The sequence below is a fragment of the Eptesicus fuscus genome, chromosome 5, assembly GCF_027574615.1.
Source record: "Eptesicus fuscus isolate TK198812 chromosome 5, DD_ASM_mEF_20220401, whole genome shotgun sequence".
Lineage (NCBI taxonomy): Eukaryota > Metazoa > Chordata > Mammalia > Chiroptera > Vespertilionidae > Eptesicus > Eptesicus fuscus.
In genome coordinates, this window is record NC_072477.1 from 77,163,633 (window position 1) to 77,186,038 (window position 22,406).

Here is a 22,406-nt window from a genome sequence, read left to right on the forward strand (position 1 = left end):
TCACAACACTCCACGAGATAGATGGCCTGAATACTTCCAAAATATCAATGTAAGGAAATCACACACCAAGGTGACTGTTCCAAATTAAAGGACAATAAAGAGACATTACTAAATCCAAAATAGGATTCTTGATGGAATCTGGGTCAGAAAAAACACCTATAATGGACTTTACCAGGATAATTGGGCAAAATTGAATATGATAAATAAAATATATGAAATTAGATGATCTGACTGTATCAGTGTTAAACAGGCGGATTATTGGCATCTCCATTTACAAGAGACAGAATCAGAGTTTACTACAAGTTCTCATAGCTAACAGGTGGCAGACTTGAAACCCCAAGCCAGCTGACTTTTCCAGCCCCCACATTTCAGCACTGGTGGTTAGTCAGTCCTCCTCCATACACTCGTTGGTTCTCAAAGTCTAGAATGTTCTGATAGGATCTGGTTCTCAGCAGAAAGACCTTTAGTGTTATTTTTACTCTAGCAGCACACTAACTTATATCTTAGGCAACCCAGGCAACAGATTTCCCTGTTACATGAAAAATGAGGTGGCAGTATTTATATCCTTTTTTTTTTTTTTAAAGTTTCTTTTTTTATTTTTATTTTTTAAATTGATTTCAGAGAGGAAGGGAGAGAGATAAGAAACATCAAGAATGAGAGAGAATCATTGATTGGCTGCCTTCTGCACACCTCCTACTGGGAATTGAGCCTGCAAACTGGGCATGTACCCTTGACCAGAATTGAACCCGAGGCCCTTCAGTCAGCAGGCCAATGCTCTATCCAGTGAGCCAAACCGGCTAGGGTTAGTATTTATATTCTTAAGGGTTATAGAATCTGTGTTTCCCTTCCCATGACTCCCATTAATTTTTTTGTTATTGTTAATCCTTACCCAAGGATATTTTTCCCATTGATTTTTAGAGTGAGTGGAAGGGAATGAGGGAGGGGGCGGGGGAGAGAGAGAAAGAGAGAGAAGAGAGAGAGAGAGAGAGAGAGAGAGAGAGAAACATCGATGAGGGAAACACATTGATTGGTTGCCTCCCACACAGCCCCAATTGGGGCCGGGGATCAAACCTACAACCCAGATGCCCTTGACCGGGAATTGAACCCACAACCTTTCAGTGTGTGGACCAATACTAACCACTGAGCAATACAGGCCAGAGCTCCATTAATTTTTTTTAATATAAACAGGAAATCACTAGGAACATAGTAACTTTTGATAGTAATATACTAGGACAGCTCATGTTCTCAAGTGTACAAGTGATTATTTTCATAAATTTTAGGGGATAAAGGAAAAACAGAATTGTTAACAACAATTATTATAATCAACATTTATTGAGGGTTTATTTGATGTCAGGCACTATATTTAGTCAATTCTATGAGATAAGTATTATTATACTGTCTCTTTTATTGATGAGAAAACTGAAACTCAGAGAGGAAAGGTGACTTACCTTAAAATAATCAAACTCATTAAATGGTGGAGTCAGAACTTGAATCTAGGTCCACTGACTCCAGAATAGTCTCTGCCTAAATTGAAATCTGCTCTGTCTTGCTGTCTTACCTTCTTTTGCTCTCTTGTTCTGAGTCCATGAAAGTCAAGCTATCTTTCTCCTGATGATCAATAGAATGTTCATAACTCCCATACATCTCCTGCAATATATTTTTAATTATGAGTCCATTTCTACAAAGGTCAGAGTTAAGTTGGAAAAGCCATTTCTTTTAAAGTTTCTTTTATTTCCCTAATGATCACTGGGGAACTTTGATAGAAAGTTTGAGTAAAGCATTTTTGTGCTATTAGGTAATGAGAATAGGGAGAAGATGCGCCTTAATCACCTAAAAAGTTACAATTTTGAACTCTAAAACATTTGAGTTTCAAATATTAAGTTTTACAGGTGACTTGATTAGGAAAAGCTGCTTATTTGGCTTTGAATAAAGCAGATCTCTTTATTTTAAGCTGTTTCTGTTCAGTGATATCCAAGGGACCTCCACAGAGTGAAATCTAACTTCCCCTGGAGTGAGGCCAGGAAGTTGTTTTGGACAATCATTCATTAACACATCAGTGAGCACTTTAGAACAGTAGTAGAGGGAAATCCCAGAGCCCAGAGCCAGTTGGGAATATGTTCTCAGAGACAAGGAGAAGAGTCTGAGAAAGCTGAGATAGAGTTGAAAAAGGTTACATGTTGTATACCTGAAACCAACACAAAATAATATTGAATGTAAACTATAATTGAAAAATTAAATAAATATTTAAAACCCAAAGAAATTTTAAAAAGAAAGGTTACAGAAAGATGGAAGATAATACAAAGGAAAAGAGAAGGAAGACAGCAGGCAGCCCAGAAGAATGCTTAAAGAAGAGTAAAGAAGGCATTCATGTTGTAGCTGGAATGAGGGCAGATTAGATTTTAAAGAAAAAAAGTTCCAAATTTGGCTGATTATTAAGTGCAAAAGAAATTATATTAACAGCTGGGAAGTTTTTCTTTAAAAACCAGTAAAATACAATGAATACAAAAACATTAAAATGCAATAAAATTTAAAAAATTAAAGAGCTGAAACCGGTTTGGCTCAGTGGATAGAGCGTCAGCCTGCGGACTCAAGGGTCCCAGGTTCGATTCCGGTCAAGGGCATGTACCTTGGTTGCGGGCACATCCCCAGTGGGGGGTGTGCAAGAGGCAGCTGATCAATGTTTCTCTCTCATCGATGTTTCTGGCTCTCTGTCCCTCTCTCTTCCTCTCTGTGAAAAATCAATAAAATATATATTAAAAAAAATTAAAGAGATAAATGCAAAAAAAGTTGGAGGAGGAGGAAGACAAAAAAGAAGAGGAAAAGAAGAAAGATAAATTGCCAGCCAATAGATGTAGATGAAATGACAGAATTTGAAAAACCAACATTTGACAACCACTAATGTAAAAGTTGATTCAGAAAGGAGCATCAATATAGATGCTAAAACCAATGGGTGAAAAATTGTGGGAGAACAGGATACTCATATGATCTCAAATAATCGACTTATTATTAGTTTACTAATTAATTACAAAGGGCAAGCATACCTTTACAATAGAGAAACCTAGCAGGCAAACTTTGCATCACCAATAATGTAATGAACTGACACTACGTGCATCCTGATGTGGTGCATTTAAAAGGTTGAATATCACCTAGGTAATATTCTTTTTAAATTTTATTTATTTATTTTAAAATATATTTTTATTGATTTTAGAGAGGAAGGGAGAGGGGGAGAGAGATAGCTACATCAATGATGATAGAGAATCATTAATCGGCTGCCTCCTGCACACCCAGCACTGGGGATCAAGCCCGCAACCTGGGCATGTGCCCTGCCGACCTGGAATCAAACCGTGACCTCTTGGCTCATAGGTCGAGGCTGAACCTCTGAGCCACGCTGGCCGGCCGGACTCACCTAGGTAATATTCTTGCTAAAAATCTCACCTGAATCTCATCATGAAGAAAGAATCAGAAAAATCCAGATTGCACAAGATGAATGATGGCCTGAACTCTACAAAGCATAAATGTCATAAAAGACACACACAAATATGAGGGCCAGTTCTAAATTAAAGGAAACTAAAAAGACATGGCAATTAAATGTGATGTACGAGTCTTGATTGAAATCTGGATCAGGAAAAAAAAAAAGCTGTACTGGATATTATTGGGGCAGTTGGGAATTTGAATATGGACTGGATATTAGATAATCCTACCTAATAATAGACAAATATGCAAATTGACCATACATCCTACACACCCACAAGCCACACCCACCATCCAATCAGAGCGAGTATGCAAATTAGCCCAACCAAGATGGCTACAGCCACAGAGAGCAAGATTTCCTAGGTAACAAAGGAAGCCAAGCTTTCCGCCTGCCCTTGCCAGGCCTAAGCCTCCACTCAAGCTACAAAGTTTCAATTATAGAAGGTAAACAAATTCAAACAGAAATGGCGGCAGAATGGAGCTTGAGAGAGCAGGCCAGGGTTGTTCCCGGCAACAGGGGAAGCAAAGCTTTCTGCACACCTTGGCCGGGCCCAGGCCTCCGCTTAAGGCTACAAAGTTTCAATGATAACCCCAACAGAAATGGCTGCCAGCCCCGGAGGGAGCCCCAGGCTTGGCTCCACTCCAGGCTACAAAGTTTAAATTGTAGAAGGAAAATAAATTCCAGATACCAGAGCCTCTGCTTGGGTTGCCAGGGGGTGTGGCTGGCCTGCAAACCACCACAGGCCCCTTGCTCAGGCCGCCCCATGCCCCAAGGGAACCCCACCCTGATCAGGGACACCCTTCAGGGCAAACCAGCTAGCCCCTACCCCTGTACCAGGCCTCTATCCTATCTAATAAAAGAGTAATATGTAGATTGATCATCACTGCAACACACAATATAGCTGCCCCCATGTGGTCAAAGATCCTGCCCCCATGTGGACACAAGATGGCCACCACAAGATGGCCAGCAGGAGAGGGCAGTTGGGAGGCAAGGGAGGGCAGTTGGAGGTGATCAACCCTGCATGAGAGGGCAGTTAGGGGTGACCAGGCCGGCAGAGGAGGGAAGTTGGGGGCAAACAGGCTGGCAGCGGAGTGGTTAGGGGTGATCAGGCTGGCAGGCAGAAGCAGGTTAGGGGCAATCAGGAAGGCAGGCAGGCAAGCAGTTGGGAACCAGCAGTCCTGGATTGTGAGAGGGATGTCCGACTGCCCGTTTAGGCCCGATCCTGGTGGGATCGGGCCTAAACGGGCAGTCGGACATCCCTCCAGGGGTCCCAGATTGGATAGGGTACAGGCTGGGCTGAGGGACAACCCCTCTCCATGCACGAATTTCATGCACTGGGCCTCTAGTATAATTATATTTATATAAAAGTTCTTGGTGTAATAATGGTATTGTGGTTTTGAAAGAGAATATCTTAGTTTTTAGGAGACACATTAAGAGGTAAAATGTCATGATCTCTAACTTATTTCCAAAAGATTCAGTAAAAATAAATATCTATATAGTATATAAAAGGCTAAGCAACTGGCCAACCTGCCAGCCGGTAGCTATGATGCACACTGACCACCAGAGGGCAGACGTTCCACACAGGAGCTACCGACGACAGCAACTTTGCAGAGTGCCCTCTTGCACTCCGGGACCCCTTGGGGGATGTTGGACTGCCGGTTTCGGCCCAATTCCCCGCAGTCCAGGCCCGCTTATTCTGTAGATGCCTTTTGAGCCCTGGTGCTGCCCCAGGTGCGGCTGGCCAGGGAGGGACCATGCAAGGTTGGCTCCAGGGCATGTCCAGCCCTTCCTGCCCAGTCCTGCCCCGCCGGCCACCTTTTAATTAATTTACTTTCAATGTGCATGAATATGTGCACCGGCCATCTAGTAAAAATAAATATCTATATATAAAAGGCTAATGTGCTAAGTGTCCGACCGGTTGACCTGTTGCTATGATGTGCACTGACCACCAGGGGGAAGACACTCAATGCAGGAGCTGCCGAGCTGCAGTGATTTGGCAGCAGTGGTTCTTGGGTGACGCACCCAAAAACCAGAGAGGAGGGAGCCCGATTCCTCACAGGGCCACATGATTCCACCTTCAGCCGTGGGTTATGTTGTTGCTGGGGCACTGTCAGCCCAGAATCTGGTTTACTGTACTCACCCTGTATGACAGCAACTTTGCAGAGTGCCCTCTTGTACTCCAGGACCCCTCGGGGGATGTGGGAGAGCTGGTTTCGGCCCAATCCCCGCAGGCCAGGCTGAGGGACCACACCTGCCAGGGGGACCCTGCAGACACTGGAGAGGGACCGTGGGAGGTTGGCTCCAGGGCGTGTCCATCCATCTCACCCAGTCCCACCCTACCGGCCACCTTCTAATGAATTTCAATGTGCACGAATCTGTGCACTGGGTCACTAGTTAATAAATAAATGGATATATAGAGAGATAAAGCAAATGTAGCAAAATGACATGTTAGTGAACCTATATGAAGAGTATATGGGTATTTGCTATACTATTTTTAAACTTTTCTGAAGTTTGAAACATTTCAAAATTAAAATATAAACAAATAACATGTTTTGCTTTAGCTATTTAGATTCAGCCCATTTTTGAGACAAGGAAATGGTCTCGTGGACTCTGGGTTTCCTTAATTGATTTTAGGACTCCATTATAATGCTTCAGAAAATTCCCAAGTGCATGTTAATAAACACCACCTAGGATATCAAAGCATTTCCAGGGGCCAGACTTGGGTAGTGGCTAAGCCTCTGTCCAAGGATCTAAGACAAACCAAACAAAATATGCTAAGGGAGATAACCTACAGAGCTACACCTAGAGTCAGTTTTTCAGGGGCTGACCATATTTTGTATGAGACTAATCCTGCCATTTGAAGAGAAAGATACCAGGAATGGGTAGGACTTCTTAAAACCACTTTCTATGATACATAATTGTCTTCACTTATAAGGAGGGGTGGCATAACATTAAAAAAATTACTTCATTAAAGCAAGTAATTTTAATTTGTCTTAATTTTAAAAATTAATCTGTTTTATGGTATGTTTAAGAACAGCAAATGGCATCTTGAACTTCAACGGTAATATGGAGTCAGCCTTGGCCAGTTTGGCTCAGTGGATAGAGCAGACTGAAGGGTCCTGGGTTTGATTCTGGTCAAGGGCATGTACCTTGGTTGCAGGCTCCTCCCTTGTCTGGGACCTGGTCAGGGCTCATGCAAGAGGCAACCTATCAATGTGTCTCACTCACATCAATGTTTCTCTCTGTCTTTCCTTCTCTCTCCCACTCTCCCTAAAAATCAATGGAAAAATATCCTCGGGTGAGGATTAACAAAAATAAAAAATAAAGATACAACTCAGAAACAATCAAATAGAAGAAATGCGCGGGGCAAGGTATGGGAGGAAGAGGGGTCACCCCTGCCCTCTCTGGGGTCACCACCCTAGCACCCCAGAGTGTTCCCCATCCCCCCAAAATAATACGGAGTCACAATACTGAGAAAGGTAAGTAAGAATCACTGGCATAAGGACACCATAGTGAAATCATTCATTCATTCATTTGTTCTTTAAAGTACATCTATTATATTATTTCTACTGAGTAGCCTGGACCATGCCAGACATTGGGGAACAAAGTACAATATAGTAAGTGTTTAACTGAAAATAAGACAGACATATCATGAAACAACCAGAGACCCTACATTGATGCTCTTTAAATATACATGCTTAAGGCTGTTCAAATGAGATGTGGAACACTGTTACCCTAGTCAAGGACAACACTTGGGCTCTGTTGACTTAAGGCTGACCCATCTTTATGCATATTGTTTCTCTTAGGGAGGTACTTAGAGATATGGGACTATGCTTAATCTGTTGTTCTAGTTTAAAATGCTCTATTACTCTCTTTTCTAAAGATTAAGCTCGAGTATTCCATTGTGTAAATGTACCACAGCTTTTTTATCCACTCATCTGCTCATGAACAAAATAGATCCAGATACATAGAATCATGGAACAGACTGATGAATTTCAGAGGGAAGGCAGGGGTGGGGGTGGGTGGGTGGGGAGAGATTCACCGGAATTTATATGCATACTAGAGGCCCAGTGCACGACATTCGTGCACTGGCGGGGGAGGGAGTCCCTCAGCCTGGCCTGAGCCCTCTTGCGAGGAGCGGGCCTAAGCCGGCAGTTGGACATCCCCCGAGGGGTCCTTAGCACTGCTACAGAGGTGGGAGAGGCTCCCGCCACTGCTGCTGCGCTCGGCAGCCGTAAGCCCAGCTTCTGGCTGAGTATTGCTCCCTGTGGGAGTGCACTGACCACCAGGGGGCAGCTCCTGCATTGAGCATCTGCCCCCTGGTGGTCAGTGTGAGTCATAGCGACCAGTCGTTCCACCGTTTGGTTGATTTGCATATTAGGGTTTTATTATATAGGACTAGAGGCCCGATGCATGAAGATTCGTGCAAGAATAGGCCTTCCTTCCCCTGGCTGCCGGCACCGCCTTTGCTCTGGCCCAGAGCCGCCTTTCCGCCTTCCCACGCTGCCCAGAGGCCCAGAGCGGCTGGGGCAGTGCGGAAAGCCTGCGTTGTCACCATGGTGATGACACAATGTCCTGCCCTGGTGGCTCTGCGACTGTGTATGCAAATTAACCCACCAGCGTTGTTGGGTTAATTTGCATACTCACTCCTGATTGGCTGGTGGACGTCACAAAGGTATGGACAATTTGCATCTTTCTCTTTTATTAGTGTAGATATGCATACCCATGGACACAAACAATAGTGTGGTGAAGGCTTGGAAGGTGCAGGGTGAAGGGAGTCAAGGGGGGCGGAAACAGGGGGTGATATCTGTAATATTTTCAACAATAAAGATAAATTTTTAAAAAGATTAAGCTGTGAGTGCAGCCAAGAGACATAGGGTGATTATGAACCTTCCATAGAACCCTGGTGCTTAGTGGATTCCCTCTAATCAGACAATACTGTATGTCAGCACTTGAGATGAGTTGCTATAGTAATACACAATGGCCTATGTGCTGCTCTGTGTGCATGGGGAAGCTTAGAATGTACGATGTCCTGGGATGGTGATGGTGTTGAGGCTAGGCTGCGAGAAGAGCTGCAATAGTTGCAAAAATATCCCCTTGACTTTGGTCCCTTGTAGTGTACCCACATTCCTACTTGGACCTACTTATTTCTTTCTTACTCAAAGCACCTGCTATTCTTGTCTTTCTGGGAGTTTGTGGTCCCCCTCTCTTTATTTGAACAGCCTTGGCCCTGAGCATGTATAGAAAAACGGGTATGTGTTAGCGATGTGTGAGATGCATAGCCAGGGAGTATGTGGGTGAGGATCTCTTCACAAATTTAAAAATGAAATGTTAAAAGGTACGAATCTGTGATCCTGACTCAGTTAGCCTGCTCCTCTTCTGAGGGAGGTTTCTACTTATCTGGTTTTGGCCTGGCTGGATTGAGGTTATTCTGAGAGAGCTCAAATCTCTCCAACCTTGCACAAGCAGTGTAGACACGGAGAGATTCTTGCGGAATCTAAGTGACTGTGACAGTCCAGGGGCAACACACAGAGGCTCGTGCCCATTATGTACAGCCAGAGAAATTATCTGTCTCCAGGGGCACATGTTTCATTGTGCATTAGCTTCCAGCCGCTCCTTCCTCCCTATTCCTCTGCCCACTCTCTCTATCACTGTCCTTCTGAGTCTCCTTTCTCACTCCCTGACCCCCCTTCACAGTCCACCTCTGCCCATCAGTGTCTCCATCCATCTTCTCTGCCATGTCCAAGTCTCCCTCTCCACTTTGCTCAATCTTATTTTTGCTGTCCATGAGTCGCTCTTCTGTTTGTCTCTCATTTGTCTCTTGTTCTCTCACTTTCTCGAAGTCTATCTGTGTTTCCCTCTGTAACACCAGCTTTTTTGGGTTCCCAGCAGCTAGTGATAACCTTTTCTTGTTACATTAAAGTGTATAAGCAGCACTTGGTTTATTGATTGACTGGTTTTTATTTAAATTCTACGGAGGAAAGAAAAGGGGATTTTTATAAAGTGGGAGAATTTTTTTTATAAAGAAATCAAACAAAGGGAGATTAGAAAGAAGAGGCAGCCTGAGAGGATGGTAGGGGTGAGTAGGGGGAGGCATCAGAAAAGATTGAATTCACGATGTCTGATGTCCTATCAAATAACCTAGTCAGATATTCATGGCTGATGACAGCTAAATATGGACTATAAAGTGTTAAGATCAGTGAGGCTTGGCACCTAACTCAGAAAAAGCTTCAGGGAGAAATGAGCTGGGTTAAATAAACCCAAGAAGCTGATATGGGTAGAATTTCTTCTGCCTGACCCACTAACAGCTGTGAATGGGACATTTTAGAAATGTTTTTTATTTAAATGCTTCAGTGGGGCATAGCCCCTGGAAGCAAGAACTTGGCTCTGAGGCCCAGCCTGGGGAGCACTGCAGGAATGCAGGCAGTCAGCTGCCACGTGGGAGCGTGGGAGCGGGACCGAGGGGGTGGCCTGGGTCAGGCGGGAGGTGGCAGCAGCTGCTGATCAGGGCAGTTCCCATTGCTGTGTTTGCTCTCCTCTTGCTCACTATAATTAAAACTTTCCCAATATGATTCTGGCTTCCTAAAGGGAAACTAGAATTAAAAAACAAACAAACCAGCAGAGATGCTTGGTTGCAATTTATGTATATTTTAAACCATAAAGCACTTGGTCATGTCTTGAGGTCACTGCTGTTGGTCAGTTTCAAGATAACTCATTTTCTGCTGTAGCCCTGGCAAACAAACAAAAATAACAGAAAATAAAAAACCTAACTGTATTCACCAAATGAGATAGGCTCATGACTCATGTAAATTCTTCATTGACCCAATCACCCTCTTTACTTAGGAGACAAGGGACACGCTCCCCCGTTTCTCTCCACCTTTTTTCACCTTCCTCCCTTTTCATTCCACCTCCTTCCTGACAGACAGACCACATAGAATCCGTGGACCAGAATAAATCTGTTGTTTTATTCCCCCTTGAAGGATATAACCTTCCACTCCCCACAAAGCTTTGACAGTTTTCTCATTTGCTAGCTGAGGAAGATATCAAGAGACGTTGACCTTCTGGTTTTGCCTAAAGAGGGAACAATCAGCGACTATTATGCTTCAGTCCCTGATTTGCTTTCACTGTGCCCTTCCTCCCCACTCCCCACCTACCTGTCACCTTCCCTCATGAGCATTCTACTCACCCCACAGTGCACTGCTGCTCCCCACAGCCCCCCTTCCCTGGTGTGGAGATGCTTCAACCCCACAGCATTCCCTGCTAGCAAGAGAAAGCACGGGGCCTCTAGGAGTGTTTGCTCCCTATTTAGATTAGTCCCATCAGTAGAAAGAATTAGATTTTGGTGTTACTGTGCTATCTGTGGAAAGAGGAGATATTGTCAGACATCACTTAAAGAGCCCTGTCCCTTGGATGCCTGGGAACTGCCGAGAGAAATTAATCTTCCAGCTATTTAAGGCAATTTCTTTTCCATCATCCTTTGTCAAGAGGATTGCATTGGGAAATTGAATCTGATGGGAGTCCCTGAACTGGTACACTCCACTCAACAGCATCTCTCCAACCCTATGTGGCATCCATCATCCCACACAAGCGGAGACATACATTGCTGCAAAGCCAACTTCCCACCAGTTTCCAGCAACAAGAAACCACACTGCACACGGGGGATAGGATTGGCCTAGAGTCTTGCAGTTTTCCTCTACCTCTTCTCTACTCTCTTTCCAAAAAACCTACCACAAACTGATCTCTTCATTGAGTGAGTTTTCCTTTTATCGAAGATCCAGGAGAGGACAGAAGCAGGGGTATGGCAGAACAGAACATGGGACTGTTGCTTATGCTTTTTCTTGCCTGAACATAAGACTCAGCTAGTGAAGGTGTTTAGATTAAACACCCAAACCACTGCCAAAGCCAAGGGAGAGACAGAAACAGGGCAAGGGCAACATTGCTTTAAGACCATCTTTCCAAAGACTGATTTTTCAATCATGGGCTAAGAGCCTAGGGCCATGGTCGGCAAACTGCGGCTCTTTGGCCCCTTGAGTGTGGCTCTTCCACAAAATACCACGGCCTGGGCGAGTCTATTTTAAAGAAGTGGCGTTAGAAGAAGTTTAAAAAATTTGGCTCTCAAAAGAAATTTCAATCGTTGTACTGTTGATACTTGGCTCTGTTGACTAATGAGTTTGCCGACCACTGGCCTAGGGAGTTTTATGCTCTCTGGGGTCATAAAGAATTACAATCTTCAATTTTCTTTCCACCCTTAAGATTATTTCCAGGGCAGGTATTTTCAGACTGTGCTCCTTGGGCCCTGGTTGGTGTAACCCACTGGTTATAGCATAGTCCCGTGCACTGAAGGGTTGCAGGTTCGATTCCTGGGCAGGGCACATAACCAGGTTGTGGGTTTGATACCCCGGGGCACATGTGTAAGGCAACCAATCGATGTTTCTCTCTCTGGAATCAATGAAAAACTTATCCTTGGCTAAGTATTAAAAAAAATATTTGTGTTCCTTGGGGCTTTAAGAAGTGCCAGGGAGCCGAAACCGGTTTGGCTCAGTGGATAGAGCGTCGGCCTGTGGACTGAGGGGTCCTGGGTTCAGTTCTGGTCAGGGGCATGTACATTGGTTGCAGGCACATCCCCAGTGGGGAGAGTGCAGGAGGCAGCTGATTGATGTTTCTCTCTCATCAATGTTTCTAACTCTCTATCCCTCTCCCTTCCTCTCTGTAAAAAATCAATAAAATATATTAAAAAAAAAAAAAAAGAAGTGCCAGGGAGTATGTGTATGTATGGCGGGGGGAGGTGGAAAGGGAGTATTGTAGCTCCAGGGGCGGGGAAGTTCAATGGTTGAGGCTCTGGACCCCTCAGTTCTATTTCAACCTGATTTAATTTCTTTCAGATGTTGGGATTTCTCATAAGAATTTTTTTAAAGAAAGGTTCTAATTTTTTTTTTTTTTTGGGTTCTAATTTTTTAAAAGATCTGCATCCCAGCCAGTGTGGCTCAGTGGTTGAGCATTGACCCATGTACTAAGAGGTCACCTGTTCAATTTTCGGTCAGGCACATGCCTGGTTTCAGGGTTGATCCCAGGTGGGAGGTGTATAGATGGCAGCTGATCGATGATAATTCTCTCACAAATGTTTCTCTTTCTCCCTCTCCCTTCCTCTCTCTAAACCCAATAAAAACATATTTAAAAAATAAAAAGATCTGCAAAAACAGTGTCCTAAGTGAGAGGATGACTGTACCTCTGCCTCTCACACAGTTCACCATTGGCCAATGGCTCCTCCCTGCTTTGCCCGCAGAGCAGGTCCAGGTCCATGCTGGCAGCTCCCCGACTCCAGGGAATCCTGAGGCCCTTTTCAGCAAAATGAATCTCCTTAGGCACCAGAGTAATTTGTTTTCCAAACTCCCTTCTCCAATCTCACTAATTCCCAATTTCCATGCATTTGACAAATGGAATTAACAAGCCTCGATCAGTTCCTGGCGGACAGCCCTCATTAATCAATAAGTCGACTGCATAGGCTGAGGGGAAGGGAAGGTGCAGGAAGGAGAGGGAGCCACAGCACGGGGAGGAGGCTTTACCCCTCTATTTCTATGAATGACCCCTCCCAAAACATGACACCCAATTGTCACCAACCACTTGCTTCACTTTTGCTAAATACAAAGCAGTATTGTTTATGCCTTCCTCTCCCGTCAACCTCCACCTTTCCTGTCTATGCCTTCTCTTTAACAGAAGGTCTTGCCATCTGCTGCCACCACTAGCCTGGGAACCCCTTCTCAGTGCTGGGTGTGATGAATCAGCCATCTCTCTGCTTCTTCCCCACCCACATGTTCCAGTGCCAGTTCTGTGCTGCTTCCTGCCCAGGAGTATATAAGCCACCATCATCCCTCTATCCCAACACATACGCACTGTAGGGCTACCAAGCTTATGGTCACTACTGCTTTCGCATTCACCTTTTTGTCTTCTCTTTTCCTGGGGTCTAAGCTTTCCCTTCTCAATTGGTGTAAAATTCAAGATTTACCTTCTTCGCCTTTCTGCTTTGCATGTAACACCAGTCTACCCTCCCCCACCACAGGGTGAGAGCCTCTGCAGCTCTGCCTGGTACAGCCCTGTGCATCTTTCTACCTCATCAACTTTTCATCTTTGCAAACGGAATCGGGAAGTCTCTCCCTCCTCCCTGCTCCTCTCTCCTTCTCCTTTGCTATTAAGTGGGGACATTAATGCATTCACTAGACAATGTTTTCACACCACTGTTTCCGGTAATTACAGTCACTTCCCTCCCACTGTCCTGGCTTATTTGACTGTAAAGTGCTTAGAGGAGGGACAGGCTGGAAAAAAGACACAACACAGGCTGAGGTCCAGTAGTGTAATGTTAACATCCAAGAAAGGAAAACCAATCTTCACCTCCGCAACAGCTCATTAACAACTGTAACAACAGAGGTCAATGCACCAGAGCTTAAAAAAACAATCAATACAATTGGGGACCCCTCCACTATAGAATGGGGAGTTGCACCCATATTACCAACAACAGTCACCCCAAACACAAGTAGCTATATCCACCCTCCTTCAGGGGGTAGATCCAGTGTACTTGTCATGTAAATCAGCTACATTATCACTGGAGACTCGGATCCAGCCATCCTCACGGACATGGTAGAGGTTGACCGAACCTCCTGAGTAGGCATCTCTATAGGTGGCTTGGTAGATGGCTCGACGGGCCAGATCATAGGCCTCTTCCACCTCTAGGTCATAGGAGTAACCCCGATCCATGACCCCATATGCATACACAGAGCCAGAACCTACAGAGAAGGTGACCCCCGAGATCCGGTTTCCTTCACTGTCCACGTAGTAGAGGCCTGGAAAGAGAGATGAGGTTAGCAGGAAAACAAATGACCACCCCTTTTGACATCTAATTCACCCTCCAAGGCAACAGATCTCCATCACTCTTGAAACCCAAGGGAGACCAGCAGAAATACAAGAAAAAAGCACTACTATAAAATTGCTTTAAAAAAAAAGGCCGGAGGAATCAAATTAAATATTAAGACTCCGGGATTTTACAACATACCAACCCATCTCACCTCACATTGTAGTAACCACCTTCTGTCCTCTCTGTATAATCAAAAAGCAAGTATAATTCAAATGACTTAGGTTTCAAGCACAGAACTTCTGTGAGAGACAGTATTTAAAACAATCCTAGCCCTCAAAGTTTAGACTATCTGGGGCACAAGACCTACATCCTACAGTAGAGAATAAAGCCCAGAGTTCCAAATCACTTCCCACTGTGGTAGCCACTAGCCACATGTGACTACTGAGCATTTGAAGCTAGAACCACGTCATGCAATGATATTTTGGATCTATTGGGTTAAATAAAATATTCTATGAAAATTTGTTTATTTTTAACTTTTTAAATGTGGCTACTATAAAGTTTAAAATTACATATATGGCTCACATTTTATTTCTACTGGGCAGTGCTGGTATAGACCAGGGTTTGGCCAGGCCAACCGCCTGTTTTTATAAATAAAGTTTTATTGGAATACAGCCACAATCACTTGTCTATGACTGCTTTTGCTCTAAAGAAGGACAGTTAAGTAGTTGAGACAAAGACCATATTGACTGCAAACCTAAAATACTTATTACTTGGCCCTTTATGAAAAAATTAGCTGACCTCTTGTATAGATAAAAACTTAAGACAAAGATTTAATAAAATTTTTTATCAATTCCAGCTGCTTTTGTCACCATGTTCAGATTCAAACATCTTGTCCTCAAATACTATCAATGTTCTCCATTATCTACCAAGAGACAATTTCTGTTGTATTTTCAAGTTCTGTAATAGTTTCACTAATCTTTTTCCTATTTCAATGGTTCTCAACTCTTACTATGCACTAGAATAATCTAAGGAAACTTTAAAAAAATGCCTAGGACTTACTCAAGGTATTCTTTTCCAATTGGTCTGGGGATGAGGGATAAGCACAGGGCTTGTTTTTTAAGTTCTTTGGGTGATCTAATGCAAGCCAGGTTGAGAATCACTGCTCTCATCGATTTTCAGGTTCAGATGGTTCTAATGTCCACCCCAATTTATCTCCTCCTCAGTCCCACTGCCTCTACCTTGCTTAGCGGGCTCACCATTTGGTTCCAGTTTACCTTCCTGGCTTTATGGATCTCCTCTTCACATTCCTTTAGTTCCGATTAAATTGGACTTCCTAATACTTCCCCCCAGCCCTCATGCTTCTCCCTTCCTTTGTTCATTGTTTCCATCCTCTCATTTCCACATCTTAGAAAATTGCAATCTGTCCATGAAATCTTCCCCAATCCCTCCCATCAGAAGTAATCATCTCCTCCTCAAAACGTCACCATTTAAAAAATGGTATTCAGCCACAGCCGGTTTGGCTCAGTGGATAGAGCGTCGAGCCGAAGACTGAAGGGTCCCAGGTTCGATTCTGTCAAGGGCATATACCTAATTTGCAGGCTCAATCCCTGGCCTTGGTCGGGTGTGTGTGGGAGGCAACCAATCAACGTGTCTCTCTCACATTGATGTTTCCTACTGTCTCTCCCTCTCCCTTCCACTCTCTAAAAATCAATGGAAAAATATCCTCAGGTGAGGAAAACAAAAAAGAAAAAAAGAAAAAATGGTATTCATCTCTTTCAGCCTTATATTAAGTAATCTATGATCCTTTCTCATTCTTGCTTCTTTTTAAATATATATACATATATACTTTTATTGATTCCAGAGAGGAAGGGAGATGGAAAGATAGATAAAAACATGATGAGAAAGAATCCTCGGTTGGCTGCCTCCTGCACATCCCCACACTGGGGATCGAGCCTGCAACTCATGCATGTGCCCGGACTGGGAATTGAACCTCCACCTTCCGGTTCATAGGTCAATGCTTAACCACTGAGCCATGCTAGCTGGGCTCAGTCTGCTTCTTGAAGCAAGGGGTTGACTTATCCTGAATGGGACAGGCTGTCAGGAGGGCTTTGAGAAGGTACAATTTAAGTTATGCTCTAGCTTCCTAGATTTTTCTTGCTAGTCAGCTTCTGTACACTGTTACACTATTTCCATCAGTTGTAACAAACCAAATAGTTAAAGGTTTAAAGCAGCATTTCCAAGGTGCTTCCCTAGATTATGCAAAATGTATGAACTGTTCTTGCACAACTTTCAAAGAGAAAAGTGTCTCAATTTCCAAAGTAACAATCTGAGCTTCTCTTTCACATCCACTTTTTTTTTTTTAAATATATTTTATTGATTTTTTACAGAGAGGAAGAGAGAGGGATAGAGAGTTAGAAACATCGATGAGAGAGAAACATCTATCAGCTGCCTCTTGGCACACCCCCTACTGGGGATGTGCCCGCAACCAAGGTACATGCCCTTGACCGGAATCGAACCTGGGACCCTTGAGTCCGCAGGCCGACGCTCTATCCACTGAGCCAAACCGGTTTCGGCCACATCCACTTTTTAATCTCCTCATTCATCTCCATTGATATTCTTGAAAGCAAGTGAAAAAGTGGTGGGTATCCCATAGTTGTTGGGCAAAGGAAAACTAGGCAGTTAGTAAGCAGGTGAATGAATGAAGCAAAAACAATAGGAGAAAAGAATAACTATTTTTAAAAAATATATTTTTATTGATTTCAGAGAGGAGAGAGAGATTGAAACATCAATGATGAGAGAAAAATCATTGATTGGCTGTGCATGATTGGCTGCCTCCTACACTGCCCCCAGTGGGGGTTGAGCCCACAACCTGGGCATGTGCTTGACCGGAATCAAACCCAGGACCCTTCAGTCCGCAGGCGGATGGCTCTATCCACTGAGCCAAACCAGCAAGGGCAAGAATAACTATTTTTAAGCATTAAGGAGGAAAATTACACAGAAGGTGACTACCTGTATTCCAATTTGACTAAAGAAACATTCAAAACTGGCTGAGCGTGGCTGGTGTGGCTTAGTGGTTGAGCATCGACTTATGAACCAGGAGGTCACAGTTCGATTCCAAATCAGGACACATGCCTGGGTTGCGGTCTCTATCCCGTGTGTGGCATGCAGGAGGCAGCCGATCAATGATTCTTTCTCATCACTGATATGTTTCTCTTTCTCTCTCTCTCTCCCTTCCTCTCTGAAATCAATAAAAATATAAATTTTTAAAAATTGGCTGAAAAGAAGTTGACATCAGATACAAGGTTGAACTTCCTGGCCAAGTTTTTATGTACTGGAAAGGAAACTAGGCCAAGGAATTTCTTTTCAGAGATGACAGAACAAGACCTAGGGTGAGTATATTAAGCAAGGAAAGAAGATGTACATGAAGGCCCCTTCTAGGCCAAAGAGTCCTAAAGGAAAAAAAGAAAGAGAAATGACTAACTTTTGAGCAGCTACTTCCTATATATTTGGGGTCCAATACAGTAACCCTAGCCACATATGTCTATTTAGCACTTGAAATGGGGCTAATCACTTGTGGAAATATGATAATTTAGGCATTTTTGGATTAAATAAATTGTTAATTTAAAATCAGGTGTGGCTCACCTTATATTTCTATTAGATCACACTGACTAGACTTTTTATGTCTATTATTATGCACTTCAATTCTCAAATATACTCTTGGTAGGTCTTATTACTTTATGGGAGACAGAATAGAAGCAAAAATATTATGTGCCAAAAACTACATGCTTTATGTGTATTACTTCATGTAACAGATGATGAAACAGATACTGAGAAAATAAGCAACCTGCCTAAGGTCACATGGGTAGGCAAAGACACAGCTAGTCTAACGCCATGCCCTTTTCCACACCACAGTGCCTTCCTTTAACAAAGAGGATTGAGAAACCGATCGACAGATCCCCGAAGTGACCCAAAGCCTTTTCTTTCACTCATCTGTTCATCCAGTCCCTCCCCTCTGTAGTGTCAGCCCAAGAATTATGAGGTTGAAGCTTAACTCACCAGGGCCTCTCTTATCCCAGCCACAGATCATGGTGCCCATGGACAGCCCCATGCCTTTATACTGATAAACCATGTTGGCGAGCAGTTTGGAGGCAGCTGCTACTGAGATGCGTTCCTTGTTTCGAAGCTCATAGATTCGACATTGCCGAGCCAACAGCCGCTCCCAGAAGCTGCAATCGGCGGCACCCCCAGCCATGGTGCCCAGCAGGTAGGGGTTGATCTCTATCACCTTCTTCACTGTCTGCGAGGCAATGTAGGCACCCGCTGTGGCCCGGGAGTCCGCGGCCACAATGACTCCATGTTGGAACTGTTAAGATCAGAGGAGAACACGAAGCAGGCCACGTTAGACCACGAAAACACATCCCTGACATTTCTTTTTGCATCCGTGCAAACCCAGCACATCTCTTCCTGTCATTTTACACTTCACAACTTACCAGCAATTTTCAACCGGTGTGCCGCAAGAAATTTTAAAACATGCAACACCTATTTAGTCAGGGGCACTGACATCTTTCCCCTTAGATTGTCAAAAAATGACAACAGCCAACGCAATAGTCGTCCGGTGTGAATGAATCAAAATTATACCTATTTTTTTGGGGGGGTCAGATATATAAAAAACATATATTTTGGTATGCCACAGAATTTTAGTGATCAGTTTGTGTGTGCCATGAGATAAAAAAAGTTGAAAATCACCGCAATATACTTTTCCACATATTAATGTCACTTGAGCTTCACATCAGTACCGTGACATAGGTATAAACAGTATTTCTCTCATTGTATAGATGAGGAAAAAGGCTTCATGAGAGAGAATGACTAGTCCAAGACCGTAGAGCTAGTTATTGCAAAGCTGGGCCAGGAATCCCAATAGCCTGGCCCCTAGTACTGCAGCGCTCCCTCTCCAGAGTCCCCTCTTGTCACAGCGTTTTCGCTGTCCTCGCCCAGAGGGGCCGATCCGTTTCCAACACCTTTGGTGAATGGTTACAACCGCCTTCCCTCTGCCAAAGTTCCTTGCTGGGGCTGCCTCCCCTTTTCAGGGAAGAAGCAACCCGAAGTCGCCAAGGGATCAACCTACGCAGCCTCGGGGACGGCCCCTGGCCGCAGCCCCAGCCCCCCGGCCCCCAGCCCCCCGGCCCCAGCCCCCAGCCCCAGCCCCCAGGCCTCAGGCCCCAAGCCCCACGACCCCAGCCCCCCGGCCCCCCGGCCCCAGCCCCCAGGCCCAGGCCCAGCCCCCAGCCCCCGGCCCCCCGGCTCCAGCCCCCAGCCCCAGCCCCCCGGCCCAGCCTCCCGGCCCCAGCCCCAGCCCCCCGGCCCCCAGCCCCCCGGCCCCAGCCCCCGGCCCCCCGGCTCCAGCCCCCAGCCCCCAGCCCCAGCCCCCCGGCCCCAGCCCCCGGCCCCAGCCCCCAGCCCCCGGCCCCAGCCCACCCCCTCCCGGCCTGAGCGAGACCCGAGGCCTCCCGGGGCAATGAAACCCCCAGGGGCGGGACGAGCGACCCGAGCCTCCGCCTGGGCTTCGCGGCGCGGCCACGGCGGGCTCGGGTCCGGGAAGGGCGCGGACGCGCGGGCCTCAGCCCGGCTCAGCGGCGGGGTCCGCACCTTGAAGGCCAGGGTGGTGGTCCCATGAAGTATTTCGATTCTCGGCTCCTCTGGGACACCCCAGCTGGGCGCGGCAAGGCTCAGCCCGTCGCTGGGACTACCCGGACCCAGGTCCAACAGATCTGCACGACCCCCGAGCCCGAAAAACCCGTGCCGGTTCACCGGGACCGAGCTCTCCAACACACTGGCCAGCGCCATGTCTAGTCAGGGCAACAGGAACCGCCTCCGAGGACGCCTAGTAGACGCCGGCCGGGCAACGTCTCGCCGTCACAGCTTCACTTCCTATTAAATCTCAGGGAGGAGCCATTTTAACTCCTGGCAACCACGCCTCCAAAGACCAGAGCCAGATGCAGGGGACCATTTTCGCCGAGCGGGGAGAAGAAAAAAAAAAAAAGTGGCTTCACTCCCCTTACATTCTAAAGGGATATGCCTGCCATTTTAGGTCTTGTCATGCAAGAGGTACTGGATTAGATTAACCTCAAATTCCTCGGAAGCGATCGGAAACGCCCACGTCGAGGGCGGGACGCGAGGCCGGCCATCTTTGAGAAGGGCGTGACTGGTGGAAAAGGGTTCGGACGCCTCCGCTGTGGGCTGTCCCCGCCCCGCCGGGGGTCCAAGCCTCCCTTCACGTCTCCGCTGCTTCAGCACCCAAGTAACGCCGCTGAAATGGAAAATGCCATTTTGTTTTACTGGATAAAATAATGATCTACTCTGAGGTCATTTCCCTACGAAGTTAGTTAAACCACATTTGTTTGTGGTAAAAAACGCAACAAAAAGGAGAAAACATAAAAAGAGAGATAAAGGCGCAACAAAATAAAAGCGCTATACTTCTTGTTTGATAGCGTTAAGCACCACATACCCACGTTCTCTAGCAGGAACCAATTTTTATTTATTTATTTATTTATTTATTTAATTTATTTAAGTAACCAATTTTTAAGATTTCATATTCTCTTTACTCCCACCCTCTGGTGGAAATGCTAATGAGTAATGAAGTGCCCTAAAGGCAGATGGAAGAATCAAGAAGGGAAAGCAATGGGCTTAGTTAATCCACAAACTAGATTTTCGTTTCGTCTCCTGAATAACGGAGTCGTTTACAATCTCAGAGGCTGGAGAGAGTTGTGGCTCCATACTAAGAAGAAGAAGAAGAAGAAAGGTGTACCAAGAGGTTCTCCTAACTTAAGGTTGTTAGACGAGCTCTTTATTCAGGAATGTGGTGGTTAACTGTCTCTCCCTCTCCACCCACCTTCAGTTTCCAAGCCTTTTGGGAACCATAACAAGGAAGTGGGCAAAGGTGTGAAAGTTGCCTCCAGCTTTATGGCTTTATGAAGTCAGCGTCTGGCCTTTCTTGTTGGGTTCCAGCAGTAACACCCATCAATATCTAAATTCCACTTTTCCTCTGATGCCCAGCTCAGCCCCTTCTCTTCCCCAGCAAATTCTGCGTGTGTTGTATTTTTAGAGCTGAAATTTGGCAACCCGCCCCGACCTCCACCATCAGAATGTAAGAAGCAGAAGGTCCTTACCCGCGTCTCACACTTGGATGGCATTGAGCAGGTATTATTTTGCAGTCACCTCTGCATTGCAACTAGTCCTCCTCCTGACTTCTCTCAATGGTTCTTTTACTCTGCCAGTAATAGCATTTGCACCTCTTTTAAAGCACTTTCACATTTTACCTACTTTTAAGTTTACATCTATCTCCTACTGGACTGTGAGCGTTTAAAGACAGGCATTTCTCTGCTATTCATCTCTGTGCCCACCGTGTGCTTAATACATGTTTGCCAAATGAGTACCTGAAAGCATGACAATAATGTTCTTCCAGCCACAGGCTTGATGTCCTGGCTCAGCTTTGACAACTCCCTTTCCTTTCCTCCACATACAGAAAGTTGCCAAGTCTTGATGATTCTTCCTCTACAGTGTATCCCACCTTCTTTTCATGGTAGCTGATACTTCCTTTGACTTGTCTCCTCACTCTTCAATCACTGAAATGTTCTCCTAACTGATTTTCTGGGCCCAAAAATGTACTCTCTAATTCATTCTGCAAAACACCAGATAGATTTTCATAAAACAGCATCTTGATCTTATCACTTTGCCTGCTTAAAAATGTACTATGGCCTGGCTGGTGTGTCTCAGTGGTTGAACCAGGAGGTCGCAGTTTGATTCCAGGTCAGGGCGCAAGCCTGCATTGCGGGCTGGATCCCCAGTGTGGGGTGTGTAGGAGGCAGCCAATCAGTGATTCTCTCTCATCATTGATGTTTCTATCTCTTTTGCTCTCTCCTTTTCTCTCTGAAATCAATAAAAATATTTTTTTAAATAAAAAAAATGTACTATGAAGTTTAATTCTTCAGCATGGGATTCAAGGACTTCCATGATCAATTCCCAATTTACTTTATATTAGTTTTCTGTTCCACAGTCCCTACTCATGGGGACCAGAAAAGGGAAGTACAA

General features: G+C 45.1%; 1 protein-coding gene across 1 annotated transcript; it reads right to left on the reverse strand.

Annotated features, from left to right (window-relative positions):
* Positions 1-13,806: 13,806 nt before the first annotated feature.
* Positions 13,807-20,217, reverse strand: PSMB5 (proteasome 20S subunit beta 5). The gene is made up of 3 exons (XM_008158520.3): positions 19,965-20,217; positions 18,375-18,681; positions 13,807-14,307 (listed from the first exon to the last, which is right to left on the reverse strand). Exons 1-3 carry the CDS (start codon positions 20,160-20,162, stop codon positions 14,021-14,023), a joined length of 792 nt encoding a protein of 263 aa, XP_008156742.2. The 5' UTR covers positions 20,163-20,217; the 3' UTR covers positions 13,807-14,020.
* Between the last annotated feature and the right edge of the window lie 2,189 nt (positions 20,218-22,406).